General features: G+C 46.0%; 1 protein-coding gene across 2 annotated transcripts in view; it reads right to left on the bottom strand.

Annotated features, from left to right (window-relative positions):
- Positions 1-25,973, bottom strand: part of olfm3a (olfactomedin 3a) — a 51,993-nt gene extending 26,020 nt beyond the window's left edge. Inside the window, exons 1-6 of one of the 2 annotated variants that reach the window (XM_048602133.1) lie at positions 25,869-25,888; positions 11,735-11,874; positions 11,295-11,438; positions 3,019-3,174; positions 2,724-2,943; positions 1,619-1,725 (exon numbers count right to left, since the gene is read on the bottom strand). In XM_048602133.1, the coding sequence (XP_048458090.1) occupies positions 1,619-1,725; positions 2,724-2,943; positions 3,019-3,174; positions 11,295-11,438; positions 11,735-11,755 (648 nt within the window). In that variant the 5' untranslated portion in view covers positions 11,756-11,874; positions 25,869-25,888. Of the gene's footprint in view, positions 1-1,618; positions 1,726-2,723; positions 2,944-3,018; positions 3,175-11,294; positions 11,439-11,734; positions 11,875-25,868 lie in introns of both variants that reach the window. The other variant, XM_048602132.1, reaches the window with a different exon arrangement.
- Between the last annotated feature and the right edge of the window lie 924 nt (positions 25,974-26,897).

Raw genomic sequence — 26,897 nt, 5'->3', positions numbered from 1 at the left:
CTTCAGGGTACAATGGACCTGAACACCCAGATCTCTCTGTGCATCAAGTGATACGTAGAACAGTCCCTCTTCCGCAGTTACACTGGCACTGTCCCTCACCTCTTCCTCCGTTACATTGATGACTGTTTCGATGCTGCCTCGTGCTCCCACGAGGAGCTTGAACAGTTCATCAACTTTACTAACACCTTTCCCCCCAACCTCAAGTTCACCTGGACCATCTCTGATACCTCTCTCTCCTTCCTGGACCTCTGTCTCTGTCTCTGTCTCTGGTGACCACCTCGAAACTGACATTTATTTCAACCCTACCGACTCCCACAGCTACCTAAACTACACCTCCTCTCACCCACCTTCCATAAGAATGCGATCCCTTACTCCCAATTCCTCCGCCTCCGCCGCATCTACTCCCAAGATGGGGCGTACCACTCCCTAACATCCCAGATGTCCTCTTATTTCAAGGACTGCAACATCCCCCCTTCAGTCGTCAAAAATGCTTTCAACCACATCTCTTGCATTTCCCGCACCTCTGCCCTCACATCCCCTCCCCACAATAAAATCAAAGACAGAATCCCCCTTGTCCTCATGTATCACCCCACCAACCTTCGTATCCAACGTATCATGCTCTGTCACTTCCGCCGCCTACAATCCGACCCCACAGCCAAAGATATATTGCCCTCCCCACCCTTATCTGCCTTTTAAGGACCGCTCTCTCCGTGACTCCCTCGTCCGCTCCACACACCCCACTAACCCCACCACCCCCGGCACCTTTCCCTGCAACCGCATGAGGTGCTACACCTGCCCCTACACCTCCCCCTCACCTCCATCCAAGGAACCAAACAAACCTTTCACATCAGATAGAGGTTCATCTGCACATCCGTCAATGTGGTCTATTGCATCCACTTCTCCCGATGTGGCCTCCTCTACATCGGGGAGACCAAGCGGAGGCTCAGAGATCATTTTGTGGAGCACCTGCGCTCTGTTCATGACAAATCACACCTTCCAATCGCAAACCATTTCAACTACCGCGCCCCCCCCCCCCACCCCACTCCCTGGGTGACATGTCCATCCTGGGCCTCCTCCAGTGTCACAATAACACCACCCGCAAACTGGAGGAGCAACACCTCATATTGCACCTTGGGAGCCTACAGCCCAATGGCCTAAATGTGGATTTTAACAGTTTCAAAATCTCCCCACCCACCTGGCCTCATCCCATGATCAATCCTCCCTCTCATCCCCGCCTTCTTGACCTGACACAACCTGTCCATCTTCTCTCCCACCTATCCGCTCCTCCCGCCTCACTGACCAATCCCTACCACTCCCTATCTGCACTCACCTATCACCATCCCACCTACCTTCCCCAGTCCCACCCCTCCTCTCTCTATTTATTTCTGAGCTCCCTTTGCCGCACCCCGCCCCCCACCCCCCACCATTTCTGAAGAAGCATCCTGACCCGAAACGTCAACTTTCCTGCTCATCTGGTGCTGCCTGGCCTGCTGTGTTCCTGCAGCTCCATACCATGTTATCTCTGACTCCAGCATCTGGAGTTCTTACTATCTCTGATAATCCATTCACTCCTTTAATCCCTCCTTTGGAGCAATTTATACTCCCATGGTCCACAAACCTTATTTTCTTTCTCTGTTGCCAAGGGATCCATCATCCATGCTCCGAATCTGGTTCCTGATGTTTTGACTGTCATGGGGAGGCTGATTTTCATCAACTTGCCACATGCTGGAAGAAAAGTCAATAAACACACACTTCAATCCTGACCACGCAAATAAAGTAACTTCATATTCTCCTGTGTAGACCACACTGGAAGCAACTTTCACTCTCACCCAGGCACCTGCTTTTCAAATTGGGGTAAATTAAAAACTAATATTCCAGTGCGATAATGAGTAGTCTCTGGACCATGCTAGAGAGACAGTGGACGGTGTTCATGCTGATTCATTCAAATGGAAATAAGAGCAATTTCTCACAGGAAATCACATTTTGGGCTCCAGGATCTGACTTATGGAGATTACAGTAAGTTCAGGAAGAGCAGGGGACTTTAGGTCAATGGTTCCCAACAAAACTGTCCCCCATTGAGTGGGGTGGGGGGGTGGCTTTCCTCACTTCATGTCTGGGGCTGTTGAAGACTCGTAGAGAGAGATGAATCACTTTGACTAGTCAAGACCTCCATTATCATTGGATCATGAGTGTTTAGTAATTCCTGGCTTTGTATATTTGCATTGAATAATGAGGTCAATCAGATTCTCCCATTGCTATTCCTACATGACAGATTCTTCATAGTTTTAATCAGGAAGGGAATCAAGAATTATGGGGATAAGGCAGAAAAGTGGAGTTGAAGATTAATTGATCAGTCATGATCTCATTGAATGGTGGCACAGACTCAACGGACTGAATGGCCTACTTCAGTTCCTACATTTTCTCGTCTTATGCTTATCAGTGTAGAGGAAGGGAAAATGAAAGCTCATTTATCATCGCTCAAAAGTGAATGAGGATTTGAGAAAGAAGCATATAAAATGATAAGGGGAATGGAATATCAATAGGATTGGAGTAGACTTTCTCCAGTTCAAGAGATGGCCTCATGTGCTGAATGGTAACCCATCCTGGGGATTCCTATGATGATGAAATACCAGACTTAGCTCTTAAGATATATTCAGTTGCACTTTCTAAGCAATGCAAATTTTACCAGAGAAATGCTATAGTTGTAAATATTGGAAACTCACATAGTTTCTTCATGCAATCATGCAGTCTACTCTCCAAGTTGAGAACTCTCTGCTGAAGCTCCTCAAAGTCATAAGCTCCAATGTCCTGCTGGATCGCAGTCAGCACGAGAGACAGATTCCTCACCTCATCTTTGAACTGAATGATCAACTTGCTGTCTGTTTTGTATTGCTCTAGGACAGGAATCAATGGCAGCAACTCTTCCATCTTTTCTTTCAGTTCCTGAAAAATTTTACAAGTCAGGTTTCCAGATTCAGCTTATGTTCTTTTCACAAAGAGCAAAAGCTTCAATCCTACCTGGAAATGTTTTGTTAGGAGTGTCTTCCGGTCATCTTCAATCTGCCGAAATTTTCCCTTCAGTCCTTTCATTTGTGTTTCCATTTTTAACACGTACTGAAAGTCCCTCTGAGTCCTCAGATTCAAGACCTCAATAGACTGAGACATGTTCTGCACCTTTAATCAAACAATAAATGGGAAGAAATTCATTCCAATGCAAATAAAAATAAAGTAGGCTTTTTTACAACTGTTTGATGCATGCTTAGTTAGCTCACAAATGACACGAAAATTGATGGTGTTTTAAAAAGCAAGGAGGAAAGCATTAGAATGCAAGACGATATAAACATAGAAACGTAGAAATTAGGAGCAGGAATAGAGCATTTGTCCCTTCGAAGTTGCTCCACCTTTCAATATGGTCATGCCTGATCATTCAACTCAGTCCTCTCTTCCTGCTTTCTCCCCATACCTTTTGATCCCTTTCGTACTAACACCTTCTTAAAAGCATGCAAATTCCACAGGCTCACCACCTCTGTGTGAAGAAATTTCTCCTTAACTCAGTTCTGGACAGGTTGGTCAGATGGGCTAAACAGTGGCAAATGGAATTCAATCCTTCAATGCATTTTAGGAGGACTAACAAAGCAAGGGAGGGATATGTTGAATAGATGGATCCTAGTAAGTACAGAGAGGACAAAAAAGGAAGGGAAGATTTGAATGCTGACAGTGAGCAATGCAATAGTTGCCATCTAATGCACAAGAAAAAGATGACGGCAGGGTTAAATTGTATGTCTGTAAATACACAGAGTATCGTGAACAAAATTGGGAAACTGGAGGTAGGAATTACTCTAGCAGCGTATGATATAGCAGCATTGATAAGAAATTGGCTCAAGCCAGAACAGGAAGGTTGCAGGAACAGCAACTCATATTCCGCTTGGGAACCCTGCAGCCCAATGGTATCAATGTGGATTTCACAAGCTTCAAAATCTCCCCTCCCCCTACCGCATCCCAAAACCAGCTCAGCTCGTCCCCGCCTGCCTAACCTGTTCTTCCTCCCACCTATCCCCTCCTCCCACTTCAAGCCGCACCCCCATCCCCTACCTACTAACCTCATCCCCTTGACCTGTCCGTCCTCCCTGGACTGACCTATCCCCTCCGGTTCTCCCCACCTACACTCACCTTTACTGGCTCCATCCCCGCCTCTTCGACCTGTCTGTTTCCTCTCCACCTATCTTCTCCTCTATCCATCTTCTATCCGCCTCCCCTTCTCTCCCCATTTATTTCAGAACTCCCTTCCCCTCCCCCATTTCTGATGAAGGGTCTAGGCCCGAAACGTCAGCCTCTCTGCTCCTATGATGCTGCTTGGCCTGCTGTGTTCATCCAGCTCTGCACCTTGTTGTCTCGGATTCTCCAGCATCTGCAATTCCTACTATCTCTGGATACTTAACATCTGGGTTATAAGGCTTATAAGGAGGAGAAGAGATTTCCATAATCTACTCACAAATTCTCTCTTCTACCCCCTCCCCGTTATTTAGAGGTCTATAATAACTACCCAACAAGGTCACTGCTCCCTTCCTGTTTCTCACCTCCAACTATATAGATTCTAATTCAGGAACTGTACCTTGTTCAAGGGTAATGACACTATCTTTGGCCAAAGCTACTACACTCCTCCCTTTATACCACCTTGTTTCTACTAAAAGCCTTAAACCCAGGATGTTAAGTATCCTGCCATGTTCTGGCTTGAGCCAATTTCTTGTCAATGCTACTATGTCATATCTTACTAGAGCCATTCCTACTTCCAGTTTCCCAATTTTGTTCGCTGTACCGTGCAATTATAGACATACAATTTCACCCTGCCCTTATCTCTTTTTTGTACATTAGAAGGCAAATATTATATTGCTCACTGTCAACACTCAAGCCTTCTCTGTCTTGTTCCCCATCTTTATTTTGCCCTTTCTGGTACTTCCAAGACTAGGCCCACTAGTCAACCTGCCCCCCTCCACCTTACAGGTTTAAATTCACCCCATTACACTATTTACTCTGTCAGCCAGGAGATTACTTCATTTTCTGATTGGGTGAAGCCCACCTCTTCTGACTAGCTTTCACGTTTCCCAAGAGACATCCCAATGTCCCAAAAATTTAAACATCTCCCTTTTACATCATCTCTCAATGCACACATTTACCTTCCTAATCTGCCTTTTCCTAAATGGTCAAGCTTGTTTTTTTCTGAGATTGCTACCTTGGAGTTCCTATGTTTCAACCTACTCCCTAACTCCTGAAACTGATCCTGCAAGTCCTGTACACAATCCCACCCTATGTCACTGGTTCTCACTATCCATGGTTGTTCACTTTCCCATTCCAGAAGTTTACCTAGCCATTCTGTTATGTCCTGAACCTTTGCACCGAGCAGGCAACAGACCATACAGTACTCGTGATCTTGGCTGCAATGTTGACTGTCTATCCCTAGAACTATTGAGGCACACACTACTACCATATTCGTAATTTGCCTACCAGCCTCCCTGCCTTTTCCCAGAGTAGCCTTGGGCACCAGGGTACTGTGGTTTTACCTCAAGTCATCCACCCCCAACTCAGTTGTGTTGCTCATACCTGTTAGGTATCTTCAAGGTGTCCTGGCTTTCTTGTACCTGCTATCTCCATTTCTAACAGAGAATGGTCTCCGAACAGAACTCTGCAACACTGACGACACTCCCAACACTGTACAACTACACTGAAAGTGCACTGTCACATTCCAACACTTTACCAACATTCACCTTTCATTACACGGTGGCTTAGTGTTTAGCACTGCTGCCTCACAGTGCCAGGGACCCAGGTTCGGGCGACTGTCTGTGTGGAGTTTGCACACTCTCCCTGTGTCTGCGTGGGTTTGCTCCAGTTTCCTCCCACAGTCCAAAAATGTACAGGTTATGTGGATTGGCCATGGTAAATTGCACATAGTGTCCAGGGATGTGCAGGCTCGGTGGATTGGCCATGGGAAATGCAGGGATACAGGGATGATGTGGGTCTGGGTGGAATGCTGTTTGGAGGGTCAGTGTGGACTCGATGGGCTGAATGGCCTGCTTCCACATTGTAGGGATTCTAGCCTACTGTTGATGTCGAAAGTGGACATCAGTGCCGTAACGAGTGGCAATGCCATTGATGGTGATGGTAACCTTTCTGTTTGAACCACTTGACAAAGAACAGTACAGCACAGGAACAGGCCCTTCTACCCTACAAACCTGCACCAACACACTTTCCCTTTCCATACTAAAACTGTTTTCACTGACAGGATCCGTATCCCTCTATTCCCTTCCTGTTCATGTGTTCATCCAGGTGTTTCTTGAATGCTGCTATTGTGTCTGCTTCCACCACCTCCTCTGGCAGCACCTTCCAGGCACTCACTACCCTTTATGTGATATACATGGTTCGCACGTCTCTTTTAAACTTAACCATAGCTAAAATCCCCCATTCCAGGTAACATCCTGGTAAACCTTTCTGCACCGTCTCCAAAATACCCTCATCCTTCTGGTAGTGTGGTGACCAGAACTGTACACAATATTCCAAGTGTGGCCTAACTAAAGTTCTGTAAAGCTGCAGCATTGGCTGCTTTCTCCTGGATGGTGTCAAGCTTCTGGAGTAATGTTGGAGCTACACTCATCCAGGCAAGTGGAGAGTATTCCATCAATCTCCTGACTTTGTAATCTTTGTAGGTGGTTAATAAGCTTTGGAGAGTCAGGATGTCGGTTACTTACAACAGAATTCCCAGCCTCTAATGTATTCTTTTAGCTGGAGTATTTATATGCAATTTATATGCAGTTCACTTTCTAATCAATCATGACCCCAAAATAGTAATCGTAGAGATTGCAATGGTGTTAATGTCATTGATTTCAAGGAGAGGTGGCTGAACTATCTTGTTTGAGATGGTCAATGCCTGATACCTGTATGGCATTATCAGCCCAAACCCAGTCTTGCTGTATATGAGTATGGACCGATTCAGTATCTGAGGGGTTGCAATCAATGCTGAACAAAAACATTGTTCAACGAAGTCAGTAAAAAAATGATTTGGTCAGGTATTTTACACCAGTATTCATAATAGAAGATACAAGTAACATCCTTGATGCATTGATGTGTTGGCTTTAATTTACCAAAACACGTTAAATTCAAGGGAATAACAAGGTGTAGAGCTGGATGAACACAGCAGGCCAAGCAGCATCAGAGGAGCAGGAAGGCTGACGTTTCAGGCCTAGACCCTTCTTCTGCTCTACACCTTGTTATCTCAGATTCTCCAGCATCTGCAGTTCCTACTATCGCTGAAACAAATTCAAGGGAATGTTCTTTTAGATTGGAAAATAACAAATGTAACTCCTTTATTCAAAAGAATGGACGAAGGAAACAGATAGTACAAAACCACAAGCCAGGTGCCTTAATATCTATCAGAAAGAAAATGTTAAAAGCTGTTATTAAAGCTGTTCTAACAGGTCACTTGGCTAAGTTCAGGGTTATCAGGTAGAGTCAACATGGTTTTGAAAAGGGGAATCATGTCTAACCACCTTATTGAAGTTCTTTGAAGAAGTAATTAGTGAATGATGGGGAAGCAGTGGATATATTGTACTTAGATTTCCAGAAGCCACTGGATAAGGAACCACATCAAAGGTTATTGCAGAAAATCAAATCACAAATTGTGGTGGGTAACTTATTGGCAAGGATAGAAGATTAGCTGGCTAAACAAACACAGAGAGTAGGAATAAATGAGCCTTTTTCAAGCTGGCAGGATGTCACGAGTGGTATGCCATCAGGGTCAGTATTGGGGTTTCAATCATTTACAATTTAAGTAAGTGATCTCGATGAAGGAACTGAAGCTATGGGAGCTAAATTTAGTGAAGACACAAGGAGCTTACAAGGGGATATGGATAAGTTAAGTAAATGGGCAAAGATCTGGCAAATGGACTACAATGGGGGCAAGTGTGAAATTTGTCCATTTTGGCAGAAAGATAAAAAAAAAGTACATTATCTAGATGGTGAGAGGTTACAGACTTCCAAGATGCAGAGAGATCTATGTGTCCTAGTGCATGAATTACAGAAGGTACTGTGACTTATCAGGAAAACTGATGGAATGTTATGTTTTCGTGCAAGAGGAATTAAATGCAAGACTAGGGAGGCTATGCTCTAGTTATAAAGGGCTTTGGTGAGACCACATTTACTTATTTATTATTGTTAAATGTATTTTGTTACAAAATTCAGTGAAAAGTGTTATACAGTGTTGCCACTCTCCAGCGCCATCTTAAGACACAGAAAAATAAACCAAAACATAGAATACATAGAAAAGTAAATAAATAAAGAAATAGTGTTTAACTTTACAGTCCTTCTTCTTAAGTGCTCCGCCATAGGCCATGATCCTGGTGGCCAGCCAAGAATCCCATTTGCCATACCACTGGTAGAATGAGATTCACCACTTTTTGGTACCATCTCGCCTCCACCAATGCCCTGCCTTTATGAGCCCTCACTGGACCTCACCAATGCCCTGCCTTTATGAGCCCTCACTGGACCTCACCAATGCAGTGACGCCTCTGGGTACTGCACCAGCCCAAACCTGCCTCTGCCACCACCATGAAACCAGTTCGGGCCATCCTCACCGATACAGCTACTACCAATGCTGATGGTTCTCATACTGAGCCCAAACCTGCCTCTGTCACCACCATGAAACCAGTTCGGGCCATCCTCACCGATACAGCTACTACCGATGCTGATGGGTCTCGTACTGAGCCCAAACCTGCCTCTACCACCACCTCCGTGAATTAATTACCGTGAGGTAATTAAATTTACAAGGATGTTGCCAGGACTCAAGGGACTGAGTTACAGGGAGAGGTTGGACATGCTAGGACTTTTTCTTTAGAGCGTAGGAGACTGAGAGGGGAATCTTATAGAAGTGCATAAGAACATGAGAGGCATGGATAGGGTAAATGCACTCAGTGATTTTCCCAAGTTTGGGGAATTGAGGACTAGAGGGCATTAGTTTAAGGTAAGAGGGGGACAAATACATGGGAACCTAAGGGATAACTTTTTTACACAGAGGCTGGTACGCATATGGAATGAGCTGCCAGCGGAAGTGGTTGAGGTGGGTACGTTAACAACATTTAAAAGGCATTTGGACGAATACGTGGATAGGAAAGGTTTAGAAGGATATGGGCCAAGTGTAGGGAAATGGGGTTAGCGTGGACGGACATTTTGGTCGACCAGTTTGCACCGAAGGTCCTGTTTCTGTGTTGTAGGACTCCATGACTCTATAAAAGAAAAAAAATACGAGAAAAGAAAGAAAAAAGAAAAAGAAGAAATGAAAAGAAAAGTGGACAGAGCACCCTGGGTTCAGGAGCCCTGCTCCACTGTCACTGACTGGAGGATCCCGCCATCCTACCAGACAATCTGGAGTACCATGAACAGTACTCAAGATTAGAGGGAGCAGATTTAGGACTGAACTGAGAAGGAATTTCTTCACCCAGAGGGTTGTTAATCTATGGAATTCCTTGCCCAGTGAAGTAGTTGACGCTACTTCAGTAAATGTTTTTAAAAAAAAGGTAGATTTTTTTTGAACAATAAAGGAATTAAGGGATACGGTGAGAATGCGGGTAAGTGGATCTGAGTCCACGAAAGGATCAGCCATGATCTTATTGAATGGCAGAGCAAGCTCGAAGGGCCAGATGGCCTACTCCTGCTCCTATTATGTACTGATCATCATATTTACAGAAGGATGTTACTGTTTCAGAAATAGTTCAGAGGAGGCTTACGAGACTAATACCTGGAATGAGTAGATTGCCTTATGATGAAGGGCTAGACAGGGTGGGCCTGTATCCTCTGGAGTTTAGAAGAGTCAGAGATGACTTAATTGAAACATATAAGATCCTGATGAGACTTGACCGGGTAGGTGTGGAAAGGATATTTCCTCTTGTGGAAGAGTCTAGAATTCAGGGTGATACTTTAAAAATAAGAAGATGTTTATTCGAAACAGATGATGCTAAGTTAGGGAGAATAAGGAATCATAAGGATGACACTGAGTGACTTCAGAGGGACATTGACAAGTTGGTTAAATGGGCAGACACCTGGAAGATAAATTTCAATGCAGAGAATTGTGAGGTAATGCATGTTGGTGGAAAAAAGTGGAGAGACAATACAGGTTCAATGTTACAAATTTGAGGGGAGTACAGAAGCAGAGGGACTTTGAAGGTGGCCAGGCAAATTGAAAAAGTTGCTCAGAAGGCTTATAGGATCCTTGGGTTCATAAACAAAGGCATAAAAGTATAAAAGCAAGGAAGTAATGCTACACCTCTCCAAATCACTGGTCAGACCACATTTGGAGTATTGTGTTCAGTTCTGGGTATCTTATTTAAGGAAGGATGTTAAAGTCCTGAAGAGAGTTCAAAGGAGATTTACTAGAATGATACCAGGAATGAGAGATTTTGATACAAAGATTAGAGAAAGTGGGCTTATTTTCCTTGGAGCAGAGAAGATTAAGAGGTGACCTTACTGAAATGGTAAAAATTATGAACAATTTTCACAGGGTAAAGAAGGATATTCTGTTTCTGCGAGTCGGTATGTCAATAACTGGAGGCATAATTTCAAGATTGTTAGCAAGAGATCTGGGAGTGAGATGAGGGCAAACTTCTTTACTCAGAGTTGTTAAGATTTGGAATGTGTTGCCTGGGAGAGTGGTGGAGGTGGATTCCTCAAGAGAATTCAAAAGAGAGCTGGGTATATATTTGAAAGTGATGAATTTAGAGGGCTGCAGAGATCAGGTTGGAGAATGGGACTTGCTGGGTAGCACTTTTGGGAGCTTGTACAGACACGATGGGTCGAATGACCTCATTCTGTCCTGTAAAATTCTATGATTCTGTGAAGTTTGTTTTTCTCTCACAGAGGGTGGTGAGTCTTTGAAATTCCCATTAGATGCAGAATCTTTAAATATTTTTAAGGCGGAGATAGATTGATTACCAAAGGGGTGAAAGAAAATTGTGAATATGCAGGAATGTACAATTGTAGTTGAAATTAGATCAGCTGTGTTTTTATTGAATGGTGGAGCAGGTTTAAAGGACATGTGGCCTACTCTTGTTCTTTATTCATTTGTTCATTTGAATATCCCCACTTTTGACCTTAGAATGGAGGGAAAGTCATTGATGTAGCAGCTGAAGATGGTTGAGCCTAGGACATTACCCTGAGGAACTCCTGCAGAGATATCCTGGAGATCTGATTCCTGGCCTCCAACAAGCACAACCATTTACTTGAAATCTGTGTGTTGAACAGAGTCACAGTCTTACCTTCTCCAGTAGCTGCCGGAGTTGCCTGCTTCGAGCGTCCCTTGAGCACAGGTTCTGACCTGGAGCTACAACTGTACAAATGCACCGGCCATCAGGATCCTGGGCGGAGCTGTACACTTGCCAACCATCCTTAGAACTAATGGCCTGGGGAAACAATGAATAAAGGATGGAGATACTGTACCAAAATTCAACAATCCGCATTTCAAATGTTCAATGTGCTGCTGTTAATGTTTCATAGCAACAAGACCGTTCACTGTCTCAAACTTGTTCTGCTATTCTTTGAGGTCTTTGTTCATCTGCATGTTTGGCCCCTTTTGCTTCATATCACGGAAATCTCTTGGGAGGTTTTGATGGTTTGAAAATGTTGTAAAATATTAGACGACATTTCCTCTCACTGATCAATGCAACAGAATTCCCAACATGAATATGGAAATACTTACTTCCACATTGCCAGATGACATCTGCGTTAATAAGTGGATGTGTTCAGACAACGTCCTCTCGAATATCCAGACTACAAGCGCTTAAAAATCCAGTAAGAATAAGATATTGCTTGCATAATTAATTTGAGGAATTTTAATCCCTGTTTAAATCAAATGAGAATCTTGTAACAGTTGTTTCTTTCACCCACTCACACCAATCCATGCCCATGCCAGAGGTTCAATCCAAACAAAAAGTAGAAGACATGACAGGTTAGAATCCACTTTTTCACAGCTGAAAGCATTTGGATTGTAAATAATTGTACAGTGGTTAGTACACTGCAGCAAGCTCAGTTTGAAAACGAGTCATGGTGGTGAATGTTCCTTACATTTGTGGTGCAGTGGTAGTGTCCCTACCCCTGGGCCAGGAGGCCTGGGTTCAAGTCCCATCTGCTCCATGGTTGTGTAATAGTGTTTCTGAACAGGTTGATTACAAAATACAGGTAAAGCAAAAAAAAGAAGCCCTTCATATTTTTAGAGAAGAGTGGGCAGCACAGGAGGTAGAGTGCTTTCTAATTACTTCAAACTCTCCCTCACCTTTGGTGTTACTCCATTGCCCGAAATGGGCTCTGCACATAATCTGAACATTTAGAAACACGGTTGATTTACTGGTGGTTAACACCATGGGTGATTTGTTGGTGGGAAAGGCTATTTTGTTGTGTGTGATAGCACTTCCAGATATAAAAAGGAAAAAAAAAATAAGATGTCCATACTTGTGGTGCAGTGGTCATGTCCCTGCTCTAGTAGTGAGTTCTAACATGCCTGAACAACATTTGTTTAATATATCTACTTAAAAGATGTCCATGGGTCAGACAGTGAGACTATGCCTTAGATCCACCTACAAGGGTGCAGCATTGCCACCAGACCAACTTCAACTTTACATTCCACTGCCAGATAAAAGCATCGTTTATATGCAGAAAAACGTGAGGGGGCTGGGGTGGGGAGGGGAGTAAATGATAGGATAGAACCTAAAGAGAGAGAAGAACAGTTGGGTAGACAAAGAGTTATAACGATCAGGCTGGAAACATCAATAACAAGGTGTAGAGCTGGATGAACACAGCAGGCCAATCAGCATCAGAGGAGCAGGAAGGCTGATGTTTCGAGTCTGGACCCTTCTTCAGAAATGGGGGAGGGGAAGGGGACTCTGAAATAAATAGAGAGAGGGGGGGAGGCGATGATGGAAGGTGGATAAAGGAGCAGGTGGGTGGAGAGATGACAGACAGGTCAAGGAGGCGGGGATGGAGCCAGTAAAGGTGAATGTAGGTGGGGAGTTGGGATGGGGGTTGGTCAGTTGAGGGAAGACGGACAGGTCAAGGAGGTGGGCATGAGGCTGGTGGGTAGGAGGTGTGGGTGGGTGTTGGTCTCTGAGTTGGGAGGAGCAGATAGGTGGGAGAAAAGACAGACAGATCAAGGAGGCGGGGATGAGCTGGGGTGATTTTAGATTGAGGTCGTGGGTGGGGAGATTTTGAAGCTTCTGAAGTCCACATTGAGACCATTGGGCTGCAGGATTCCCAAGCAAAATATGAGGTGTTGTTCCTGCAGCCATCGGGTGGCATTGTTGTGGCACTGGAGGAGGCCCAGGATGGACATGTTGTCCAAGGAATGGGAGGGGGAGTTGAAGTGGTTCGCGACTGGGAGGTGCAGTCGTTTGTCACGAACCGAGCGTAGGTGTTCCACAAAGCTGTATCCGCTGTTCCCGATGTGGCCTCCTCTACATCGGGGAAACCAAACAGAGGCTTGGAGACACTTCCCCGTTTCTGTGATGCACTGCTATTATCATCAAAGGCTAAGCTCTTTAAATACTGAGAAACATTTTTGTTGACCTTTATAAACTCTTCCTGGATCCATGACTTGCCCAGATATGGGGCTTACACCTGTGTAGATGGTTTGATGTACACAAACCTAAAACCATTGTTCAAAGGAATTTTGGAAAGTTTCAAGGACAGGCTTTTAAGAATCCCACAACAAAATAAATTGGTCATAAAATCGGTGCCGATCAGATTCAAAATCCTGAAGGGCCATTGGACTTGAAACATTAATGCTGTTTTTGCTCCACAGATGCTGCCAGACCTGCTGAGTTTCTCCAGCAGTTTCTATTTTTGTTTGTTCCAAAGTTCCTGCTCTCCTCATTCTTCAGATTAAAAAGGTAGCTAGAATCAGAAGGGGCATTTACGGTCGTGAGATGTTGCTTTTTTTTTTACATTTTGACCCTATTAGTCTGGCAAATCATGAATAGAATCAAAAACTCTGGCAGCATACGAAAAATCCTTTCTGCACATTGAGTCCATCTCAGCCCTTCAATCAGTCCCATTCCCCCATTCTTTTCCTGAAGCCCTGCAAAAGTCCCCCTTTCCATTATTTCTGAAACTCCTCTTTGAAAGGTATTATTGAATCTGACTAAACCGCCCCTTTGGGTAGCGCAGTCCGAATCACAATTCTCTATTGGATAGGTCTCCTGGGGAAAATGTTACATTTTTTTACATGGTAGCAGTTTTGGCAATCAATCAGGCAAAAAGTTTCACCAATGATATCCCTGTGTATTTGAATAAACCATCCTCCCTCATCCTCATGGTTAGTTCCATTATCTGAGTATCTGGATTGTGATGCAGAATTGTTTGGGTTCAATGTCTTTATGTGGAGCCCATCTCCTTCACTGAGCTCACAAGGCTGCGGTGTCACAGCGTCCAGGTTATACATAATCAATTGCCTTTGTACATTGAAGAATGATGCCTCTGGACTTATGTGAACTGTCGCAAAATAGGTCATCTTCCTCCAACTGTCTGCAAAGGCCGCATACAACCGAGTGTGGCATCAAGGAGCCCTAGCAAAACTGGAATTAATGGGTATTGGAGGCAAACGCTCTGCCAGTTGGAGTCATGCCTGACACATAGGAAGATGGTTGTGGTTGTTGGAGGTCAATCATCTCAGCTCCAGAACATCTCTGCAGGAGTTTCTCAGGGTAGTGTCCTCGGCCCAACCATCTTCAGCTGCTTCATCAATGACTTCCCTCCATCATAAGGTCAGAAGTGGGAATGTTTGCTGATAATTACACAATGTTCAGCACCATTCATGACTCTTCCAATACTAAAGCAGTCCATGTTCATATGGATCAAGACCTGGATTATCCAGGTTTGTCATGGAAAGTGACAAGTAACGTTTGTGCCACAGAAATGCCAGCAATAACTATCTCCAAACAGAGAGGATCTAAACATCATCCGTTGACTCTCAGTGGTGTTACCATCACTGAATCCCACACTATCAACATCCTGGGGGTTATGATTGACCAGAAACTCAACTGGAATCACCACATAAACACAGTGGCTACAGGAGCAGGTCAGATGCTCAAGAGTCCTGCAGTGAGTAACACACCTCCTGACTCCTCAAAGCCTGTCTGCCATCTACAAGCCATAAGTCAGGAGTGTGATGGAATACTCCCCACTTGCCTGGATGGATGCCGCTCCAGCAACACTCAAGAAGCTTAACACCATCAAGGACAAAGCAGCCCACTTGATCAGCACTACATCCATGAGCGTCCGCTCCCTCTACCACCAGTGCTCAGTAGCAGGAGTGTGTATCATCGAGGAGATGCACTGCAGAAATTCACCAAAGATTGTCAGACAGGACCTTCCAAATCCACAACCACTTCGATCTAGAAGGACAAGGACAGCAGATACATGGAAACACCATCACCTTTAAGTTCCCCTCCAAGCCACTCACCATCCTGACTTGAAAATATGTCGCAGTTCCTTCACTGTGGCTGGGTCAAAATCCTGGAATTCCCTCCCTAAAGGCATTGTGGGTCAACCTACAGCAGGTGGACTGCAGCAGTTAAAGTAGACAGCTCACTACCACTTTCCCTAGAGCAATAAATGCTGGTCCAGCCAGCAACATCCAATTCTATGAATGAATGAAAAGTAATCTTACTGATCACAGCCAGTGAATCACTCTCAATGGCTCGGCCCCTCCCCCTGCACCATTGCCTCTGGTGTCCCTCAAGGATTAATCCTTGTCCCTTCTGTTTCTCAAATACATACCACCCACAGTGACACCACCCAAAAATGGAGTTTTAGTTTTTACAATTTTGCTGACGACACCCCAGTCTACACCCCACCCCCTCCCACAACTCCTTCTCTGGTCTCTGAATTGTCAGACTGATGTCCATGCTAAGTACATCAGATCAAATCCCAGCATGGAGGTTGGTAAAAGGTGAACACAATACAGAAAACCACAAATTCAAAGTTAGTCCAATGGTGATCATGTAACTACTGTCAATTGTCATAAAAATAACCCATCTGGTTCACAAATGTCCTTTAGGGAAGGAAATTGCTCTGACCTACATGTGACTCCAGACCCACAGCAATATGGTTGAATCTTAACTGCTGTATGTATCTCAGGCTGTTGTGGCAGATGTGGGAGGAAATTACATGGGTTTTGACCCAAATTTTTATTCCGCTCTGGAGGCAACTAGAGGATAGCTAATGTGATTCCATTTTTCAAGAAGGGTGCTAGAGATAAACCAGAGAAAAACAGATCAGTGAATCTCTCATTGTGGGTCGAGTTGTGGATAGTGCGGAGGGCTGTTCGAGGTTACAAAGGGACATTGATAGGATGCAGAGCTGGGCTGAGAAGTGGCAGATGGAGTTTAACCCTGAAAAGTGTGAGGTGATTCATTTTGGAAGGACAAACTTGAAAGCAGAATACAGGGTTAACAGAAAGATTCTTGGCAGTGTGGAGGAGCAGAAGGATCTTGGGGTTCATGTCCACAGTTCCCTGAAAACTGCCACCCAGATGGATAGAGTTGTTAAGAAGGCGTATGGTGTGTTAGCTTTCATTAATAGAGGGACTGAGTTCAAGAGCCGTGAAGTTATACTCCAGCTATACAAAAGCCTGGTTTTGCCACATCTGGAGTATTGTGTCCAGTTCTGGCCACCTCATTACAGAAAAGATGTGGAAGTGTTGGAAAAGGTGCAGAGGAGATTTACCAGGATGTTGCCTGGAATGGAGGGAAGCTCTTACGAGGAAAAGTTGAGAGAGAACAAAAGAACAAAGAACAAAGAAAATTACAGCACAGGAACAGGCCCTTCGGCCCTCCAAGCCTGCGCCGATCCAGATCCTCTATCTAAACCTGTCGCCTATTTTCCAAGCATCTGTATCCCTCTGCTCCCTGCCCATTCATGTATCTGCCTAGATACATCTTAAATTACGCTATCGTGCCCGCCTCTACCACCTCCGCTGGCAACGCGTTCCAGGCACCCACCACCCTCTGCGTAAAGAACTTTCTATGCATATCTCCCTTAAACTTTTCCCCTCTCACCTTGAAATCGTGACCCCTAGTAATTGAGTCCCCCACTCTGGGAAAAAGCTTCTGCTATCCACCCTGTCTATACCTCTCATGATTTTGTAGACCTCAATCAGGTCCCCCCCTCAACCTCTGTCTTTCTAATGTAAATAATCCTAATCTACTCAACCTCTCTTCATAGCTAGCACCCTCCATACCAGGCAACATCCTGGTGAACCTCCTCTGCACCCTCTCCACAGCATCCACATCCTTTTGGTAATGTGGCGACCAGAACTGTACGCAGTATTCCAAATGAGGTTGAACCAAAGTCCTATACAACTGTAACATGACCTGCCAACTTTTGTACTCAATACCCCGGCCGACGAATGAAAGCATGCCGTATGCCTTCTTGACCACTCTATCGACCTGCGTTGCCACCTTCAGGGTACAATGGACCTGAACACCCAGATCTCTCTGTGCATCAATTTTCCCCAGGGCTTTTCCATTTACCATATAGTTCGCTCTTGAATTGGATCTTCCAAAATGCATCACCTCGCATTTGCCTGAATTGAACTCCATCTGCCATTTCTCCGCCCAACTCTCCAATCTATCTATATTCTGCTGCATTCTCCGACAGTCCCCTTCACTATCTGCTACTCCACCAATCTTAGTGTCGTCTGCAAACTTGCTAATCAGACCATCTATACCTACCTCCAGATCATTTATGTATATCACAAACAACACTGGTCCCAACACGGATCCCTGTGGAACACCACCGGTCACAGTTCTCCATTTTGAGAGCTTGGGCTTTTCTCTTTAGAATGCCGAAGGATGAGAAGGTGACTTGATAGAGGCGTACAAAATGATCAGAGGTATAGATAGAGTAGACAGCCAGAGACTTTTTCCTAGGATGGAGGTAGCTATTATGAGGGGGCATAGTTTTAAAGTGAGTGGAAGTAGATACAGGGGAGACATCAGAGGTCGGTTCTTTACTCAGAGAGTGGTAGGGACGTGGAATGCATTGCCGGAGAGGGTAGTGGAGTCATGGCTATTAGATAGGCATATGGATGATTGTATAAGGTAGGGGTGGAGGTTCGATAGACCTTAGGTTTAGGGTAAAAGTTCAGCACAACACCATGGGCCGAAGGGCCTGTACTGTGTTGTACTGTTCTATGTTCTATGTTCTCATCAGTGGTAGGGAAACTTGGAGAAAATACTGAAGGAGAAAACTAATCATGGAGGGGCAAGATTTGATCAGGGATAGTCAGCATGGCTTTGTCAGAGGGAGGTCATAACTAACAAAATTAATTGAATTGTTCAAGGATTGGATCATAGGGACAGCTTCTGGTTTCGGTGGGATGTGTACAAACTGGACGGGTTGGACCTGAACTGGAATGGGTCCAATATCCTTGCAGGAGTTTTGATACTAAGGCACTCCAGCAAGTGAAGAAGACTTGGGTAGGATAAAGCACATGAAAGGTCCAGAAAGCTATATTGTATCAATTTTAATGCAAGGAGCTTTACTGGTAAGGTGGATGAACTTAGAGCATTGATCTGTACATGGAAATATGATACTGTTGCAATTACTGAGATATGGTTGAAGGAAGGACAGGACTAACAGCTCAACATTCCAGGGGATAGAAGTTTCAGGCATGACAGGGAGGGAAGTAAGAGAGATGGGGGCACCACTGCAGTAATGAGGGAGGATGCTCTTCAAATGAGGCCATCTGGGTAGACCTTAGAAATAAAAAACATGTGATTACTACTTTGCTGGGATTATATGACAGACCTCCCAGCAGTCAGAGAGAGATAGAGGAGCAGATGTGGAGACAAATCACAGAAAGAGGAAAGGAGCATGATTATAGTAGAAGGAGATTTCAGTTTTGCTAACATTAACTGGGATTGCTCTATTGTGAAAGGATTAGACGGGGTGGAATTTTTTAAAAATTGAAGAGCGCTTTTTGTACCAGTATTTCCTGGATAGTCTGACAAGAAATAGGGCAGTGCCAGACCTAATCCTAGGGAGTGTAGTCAATCAAAGGGTTGAATTGCCAGTGGTGAGCATTTTGGGGATAAGTTTCAGTCATTATGGAAAAGGATAAGGATAGTGCAGAAGTTGTGTCTCAATTGGAGAAAGACTAATTTCAATAACGTGATAGGATCTGGTAAACATTGACTGGGAACAGTTATTTGCAGGTAGATCTACATTTGGAAAGTCTTTTGGAAATAGTATAGTGAGTTTTCCAGGGCCAGTGTGCTTCTCTAAAAGCAAAGGGCAAGGGCAGCAAATCCAGGGAACCCTGGATGTTAGGGAACATTGAGAATTTGATTAAAAAAAAGGAACAATATGTCAGGCACAGTGGCATTTAAAACAGGGGAGGCCCTTAAAATTTATAGAGAGTGTAGCGGTTGCTTATAAAAGAAATTAAGAATACAAAGAGGCGCTACAAAATATCTTTGGCAAATAAAATTAAGGAAAACCCAAGACATCTTACAATTATGTTAGGAGTAAGAAGATAACCAGGAAAAGAGTGGGACCTATTAGAGATCAAAGCAGCAATCTGTGTGTGGAACCAGTGGACATGAGGGAGGTCTTAAATTAATATTTCTCATCTGTATTCACAAAGGAGAAAGACATTTTCACTGGGATTTCAGTTGGGATGGTGAGTTTCCAGGAAATGTTAACTTTAATAATAAGGAGGTGCATAAATCACCAGGGCCTGAGAAGATGTATCCCAGGATGCTATGGGAGGCAACGGAGGAGATTGCTGGGGCCCTAGTGGAGATATTTAATACTTTGCTGGATACAGGTGAAGTGCCAGATGACTGGAGGATAGCTAAGGTGGTTCCTTTGTTCAAGAAAGGCATTAGGGATAGGCCAGGTAATTACAGGCCAGTTAGTCTGATGTCAATGGTCAGGAAATTGTTGGAAAAAGTTCTGAGTTACAGGATCAATCAACACTTGGAAAGGCTGGGATTGAGCAGGGATGGTCACCACAGATTAGTTAGATATCCTGTCTGATTAATTTAATTGTTTTTTATTGAAAAGGTGGTGAAGTATGTAGATGAGGGATGTTGACATGATCTTCAGTAAAGTCTTTAATTTGGTCCCACATGGAAGGCTTGTACAAAAGGTAAGAGCCCATGGGATCCAAGGAAAGTTGGCAAACTGGATCCAAAATTAGCTTGCAGATCGGAAGCAAAGGGAAATGGTTGAGGTTTCGCAGTGGGGTCCACAAACCTGAATGCCCTGGTCGACCCATTGTCTCCGCCTGCTCCTGCCCCACCGAACTGATCTCCAACTATCTAGACTCCATTTTCTCCCCCTTGGTCCAGGAACTCCCTACCTATGTCCGGGACACCACCCACGCCCTCCACCTCCTCCAGAACTTCCAATTCCCCGGTCCCCAACACCTCATCTTTACCATGGACGTCCAGTCCCTCTACACCTGCATTCCCCATGCAGATGGCCTTAAGGCCCTCCGCTTCTTCCTGTCCCGCAGGCCCGACCAGTCCCCCTCCACTGATACCCTCATCCGCTTAGCCGAACTCGTCCTCACACTCAACAACTTCTCTTTCAATTCCTCCCACTTCCTACAGACAAAGGGGGTAGCCATGGGTACCCGCATGGGCCCAAGCTACGCCTGCCTCTTTGTAGGTTACGTGGAACAATCCCTCTTCCGTACCTACACCGGCCCTAAACCCCACCTCTTCCTCCGTTACATTGATGACTGTATCGGCGCCGCCTCGTGCTCCCACGAGGAGCTCGAACAGTTCATACACTTCACTAACACCTTCCACCCCAACCTTAAGTTTACCTGGACCATCTCTAACACCTCTCTCCCCTTCCTGGACCTCTCTGTCTCCATATCGGGCAACCACCTAGAAACCGATATTCATTTCAAGCCCACCGACTCCCACAGCTACCTAGAATACTCCTCCTCCCACCCACCTTCCTGCAAAAATGCTATCCCCTATTCCCAATTCCTTCGCCTCCGCCGCATCTGCTCCCAGGATGAGGCATTCCACTCCCGTACATCTCAGTTGTCCTCGTTTTTCAAGGACCGTAACTTCCCCTCCTCGGTGGTCGAGAACGCCCTCAACCGTGTCTCCCACAGCTCCCGCACCTCATCCCTCACACCCCGTCCACGCAATAAAAACCAAAAAAGAATCCCCCTCGTCCTCACGTACCACCCCACCAACCTCCGGATCCAACGCATCATCCTCCGACACTTCCGCCATCTGCAATCCGACCCCACCACCAAAGACATCTTTCCCTCCCCACCCTTATCTGCTTTCCGGAGGGACAACTCTCTCCGTGACTCCCTTGTCCGCTCCACACTCCCCTCCAGCTCCACCACACCCGGCACTTTTCCCTGCAACCGCAGGAAGTGCTACACCTGCCCCCATACCTCCTCCCTCACCCCCATCCCAGGCCCCAAGAAGACTTTCCACATCAAGCAGATGTTCACCTGCACATCTGCCAATGTGGTATACTGCATCCGCTGTACCCGGTGTGGCTTCCTCTACATCGGGGAAACCAAGCGGAGACTCGGGGACCGCTTTGCAGAACACCTACGCTCGGTTCGCAACAAACAACTGCACCTCCCAGTCGCGAACCATTTCAACTCCCCCTCCCATTCCTCAGACGACATGTCCATCCTGGGCCTCCTGCAATGCCACAACGATGCCACCCGAAGGTTGCAGGAACAGCAACTCATATTCCGCTTGGGAACCCTGCAGCCCAATGGTATCAGTGTGGATTTCACAAGTTTCAAAATCTCCCCTCCCCCTACCGCATCCCAAAACCAGTCCAGCTCGTCCCTGCCTCCCTAACCTGTTCTTCCTCCCACCTATCCCCTCCTCCCACTTCAAGCCGCACCTCCATCTCCTACCGACCAACCTCATCCCGCCCCCTTGACCTGTCTGTCCTCCCTGGACTGACCTATCCCCTTCCTAACTCCCTACCTACACTCACCTTTCCTGGCTCCATCCCCGCCTCTTCGACCTGTTTGTTTCCTCTCCACCTATGCTCTCCTCTATCCCTCTTCTATCCGCCTCCCACTCTCTCCCTATTTATTTCAAAACCCCCTTCCCCTCCCCCTTTTCTGATGAAGGGTCTAGGCCCGAAACGTCAGCCTCTCTGCTCCTATGATGCTGCTTGGCCTGCTGTGTTCATCCAGCCCTGCACCTTGTTGTCTCGGAAATGGTTGAGGGTTGTTTTTGTGATTGGAAGCCTGTGCCCAGCAGTTACCACAGGGATCAGTGTTGAGACCCCTGCTGTTTGTTATCAAAATAAATGATTTGGATGTGAATATAGAAGGTGTAATTTGTAATTTGAGATGATGACCCAAAAATTGGTGGTGTTGTTGACAGTGAGGAGGATAGTCTCAGGCTACAGTCTGATGTTGATCAGCTAGTAAATCCTGATAAGTGTCAGGTGATGCACTTTGGAACGTCTAATAAGGGAATGATTTATGCAATGAATGGTAGGTCCCTCGGGAGTAGGAGGGAAACAAAGAGACCTTGGTGTACAAGTCAATAGATTCCCGAAGGTGTCAGTACAGGTTGACAGGGTGGTAAAGAAGGGATATGCGATGTTTACCTTGATTAGCCAGACAGTAGAATATAGGAGCAAGGAAAGCTTGTCACAATTTTATAAAACATTGGTTAGATCACAGAGGGATAATGTGTGCAGTTCTGACTGCAACACTGTCGGAAGGATGTGATAGCACTGGAAGGGGTGCAGAGGAGATTCATCAGGATGTTGCCTTGGATGGAGCAGTTTAGGGATAAAGGGAGGTTGGATAAGCTTGGGTTGTTTTCCTTGGAGCAGAGAAGACTGAGGGGGGGACCTGTTTGATGCGTATAAGATTATAAGGGGCATAAACAGAGTGAATGGAAAGCAGCTGTTCAGCTTAGTTTAAGGGTAAATAATGAGGGTACGTAATTTTAAGCTGAAGGACAGGAGGTTTAGAGGGATTTGAGGAATTTTTATTCCCCCAGAGGGTGATGGAAATCTGGAATGCACTGGCTGGGAGAGTATTTGAGGCAAGAAACCTCACAATCTTCTCCCCGTTCACTCTATCCAGGTCTCTCAGTATTCTGTAAGTTTCAATCACATCCTCCCTGATCCTCTAAACTCCCAGTACAGACACCGAATCCTCAATCAGTGCAGAACCTTGACAAGAAAAACACATTCTCCCCATAGTCTGCCTCTCTTTGTCTCTCATCTTCAACCAACCTGGACCTTTGTACTGCTCCAACTCTGGCCTTTTCAGCCACCCGGCCCTCCCCTCATTGGCTGTCCTCGTGAACATCCCTGGGCCTTTAATATTATTCTTTGAGCCAATGTTCAGACATCTGAACCTGGCATCCTTTGTTTGGTTCCAGTTGTTTTCTTTTGTCATTATTTTCCTTTGACATAGATTCGGATGTTATCATATGAAGGCGCTCAATAAGCGCACGTTCTTGTTGTTAAACAATTCACCAGGTCAGGAACATAACCAAACCCGACTCTTTAATTTACAGCCTCTGGTTGGATGAGAAATGAAGGCTCCATTGTCGCCAGTTACAAACAGGGAGAAATATTTGAAAATAAAAATCACAGAATCGCAGGTTTGTTACCCAGGAGGAGGCCATTCGTCCCATTGTACCAGCACTCGCTCTTCAAACGAGCACCATTCCCACGGGACAATCTCCTGCCTTTTCCTCTCGGACACGATTTCCACCCTGATCATCCCCGGACGCCGCCCCACCCAGCCCCCGAATGCCTCAATGTCCGTTTCTTTGGGGTTAAAAGATTTGTGTGTGGGTATGAGGCTGAAAGAGGAGATGACAATATGAATGAAACCTTTCCCCATGATCTTTGCGAAGGTGGGAGTGGAACCGAATCGCCGGCTCCATACGGAGTGCCCCACTGCCCTGGACCCGGGTCGGCCCGGCTCTGGGGCTGGACTCACTCCCGCTGAGAATCCCGCACTCTCTGGTCAATACTGAAAAACACGAACGTTTTCTCTGGTCAACGTTACTGGAATTATTTAAAGCATCCTGTCATCGACCAGATGATCAGAGTCTGTATTTCAGATGAAGCCAGAACAATCGGAATAAAGTGGGGGGTGGGGGGGTTTGGGTGGGGAGGTGTCCTGTCGGTTGATAGCGAAAGTAAATCAGACAAAACAGATTGATACCCACAGAGACACAGAGGGACAGACAGAGAGAGAGAGACATAGACACATACACACAGAGGGAGAGAGACAGAGAGAGAGAAACAGCGGGGGGGGGGAGAGAGGCAAAGAAGGTGAGAGACACAAAGGGAGAGAGACACACAGAGAGAGACACAGAGGCAGAGTGACACAGGTAGAGAGACAGAGGGAGAGAGACACAGAGGGAGAGACACAGGCACCGACACAGATATACAGAGGGAGAGACTCAGCGAGAGAGGAACAGACTTCCAAAGGGAAATACAGCCAGACACAGAGGGACACAAGACACCTACACACCCAACACATGCAGGTACATACAGAAACCGAGAAACACTCACAGACACACACACACAGAGACACACACAGACACACATACAGAGACACACAGACTCACAGACACACACAGATACAGACACACACAGACTCGCACACAGACCCACTCAGACCCACACACAGACAGACACACACACCCAGACACACACACAGACCCACACACACAGACCCACAGACTCAGACCCTCACACAGACACACACAGACTCACAGACACACACACAGACACACATACAGAGACACACACAGACACACACAGATACACACACAGACACACAGACTCGCACACAGACTCAGACACACACCCAGACACAGACACAGACACAGATTCACAGACTCAGACCCACACACAGGCTCACAGACTCAGACACACACCCAGACACACACACACCCACACACACGCACACACACAGACCCACACACAGACCCACACATAGACTCACACACAGACGCACAGACTCAGACACACACACAGACACACACAGACCCACACACAGACCCACACACAGACACACATAGACACAGACTCAGACCCACACACAGGCTCACAGACTCAGACGCACACCCAGACACACACACAGACCCACACACAGACACACACACAGACCCACAGACTCAGACCCACACACAGACCCACAGACTCAGACCCACACATAGACACACACAGACGCACAGACTCAGACACACACACACATACACACACAAACCCACACACAGACCCACACACAGACTCACAGACTCAGACACACACACAAACCCACACACAGACCCACACACAGAAACACACAAACCCACAGACACACACAGACCCACACCCACACACAGACTCACACCCACACACAGACTCACACACAGACCCACACACAGACTCAGACACACACACACATACACACACAAACCCACACACAGACTCAGACACACACACACATACACACACACAGACTCTCACACACACACAGACACACACACAAACTCAGACACACAGACACACACAGACTCAGACACACACACAGACTCAGACATACACGCATACACACACACAGACTCAGACACACACAGACACACACACACACAGACACACAGACTCAGACACACACAGACACACACACACTCAGACACACAGACTCTCACACTCACAGACACACACAGACTCAGACACACACAGACTCAGACACACAGACACACACACAGACTAAGACACACACACACATACACACACACACACAGGGTAATACAGCACTGGGGGAGATCTCAGTCCGTGCCGCCACCGCTGTGGTCACTTACCCGGGACCCATCAAAGCCCAGTAGGATCAGCAGGAGCGCGGCTCGCCAGCATGCAGCCCGTATCCGCATCTTGAGCCTGGCTCAGACGAGCGCATCCGCCTTCACCGGGTCAGTGCCAGCACCCCCCCGCCGCTCGGTCAGTGCCACTAGCCCCCCGTGATATTTCTCTGTTTCTTTCTGTTTAGTTTTCTCTCTCGCTCGCTGGGTTTGCTCTGTATCTCTCCCTCCTCTGTGTCTACATTTCTCTATGTGTCTCTCTGTCTCTTTCTCTCTGTCTCCCTCTGTCTGTCCCTCTCTCTCTGACACCCCCTCCCACCCTGTATCTCTCTCTCTCTCTCTGTCTGTATCTCTCTCTCTCTCTGTCTGAATCTCTCTCTCTCTCTCTCTCCCTGTGAATTACATCCCCAGTTCCTCCCTCTCCCTCACCCAGTCTCACCGCCCCTGTCTCCTCACGCTCCAACCAGACGTAGCGCTGGACTCAGCCTAAATCCTGATCCTTAATTGTTGAAGAACTTTTGACCCGACCACAGGGAGTGTTTGCAGATAATCGATCCAGGCGAGTTGTGAGCCCAGGATCAGAGAGAGCAGTTTAGGAAAAATGGGATCGAATTTCCGCCAGGTTTGAGCGGGCTACAGATCTGTCTATATGGAAACTGGACCGAAAATAATCCAAACAGGCATCAGTGCCTGAGTACACTTATCTTGCCTTTTAGCTGAAATATTCAGATTTTAAATAATTTTACTCCCGAGTTTGACAAAAAGGAAGAACTGAGGGGTGACTTTATAGAGGATTATAAAATCACGAGGCTCATAGATAGGGTAAGTAGACAAGGTCTTTTCCCTAGGGTGGGGGAGTCCAAAACTAGAGAGGGCGTGGGTTTAACGTGAGAGGGAAAAGATTTAAAAATGACCTGAGGCCAGTACAATTACAGCATTTAAAAGGCATCGGCTGGACATATAAATAAGAAGGGTTTAGAAGCATATAGGCTAAATGCTGGCAAATGGAACTAGGTCAGATTGGGATGTCTG

Source organism: Rhincodon typus, chromosome 10 (genome assembly GCF_021869965.1).
Source record: "Rhincodon typus isolate 14 chromosome 10, sRhiTyp1.1, whole genome shotgun sequence".
Taxonomy (NCBI): domain Eukaryota; kingdom Metazoa; phylum Chordata; class Chondrichthyes; order Orectolobiformes; family Rhincodontidae; genus Rhincodon; species Rhincodon typus.
The sequence above is the reverse complement of the archived record's forward strand: the minus strand, read 5'-3'. Positions and strand labels throughout refer to the sequence as shown.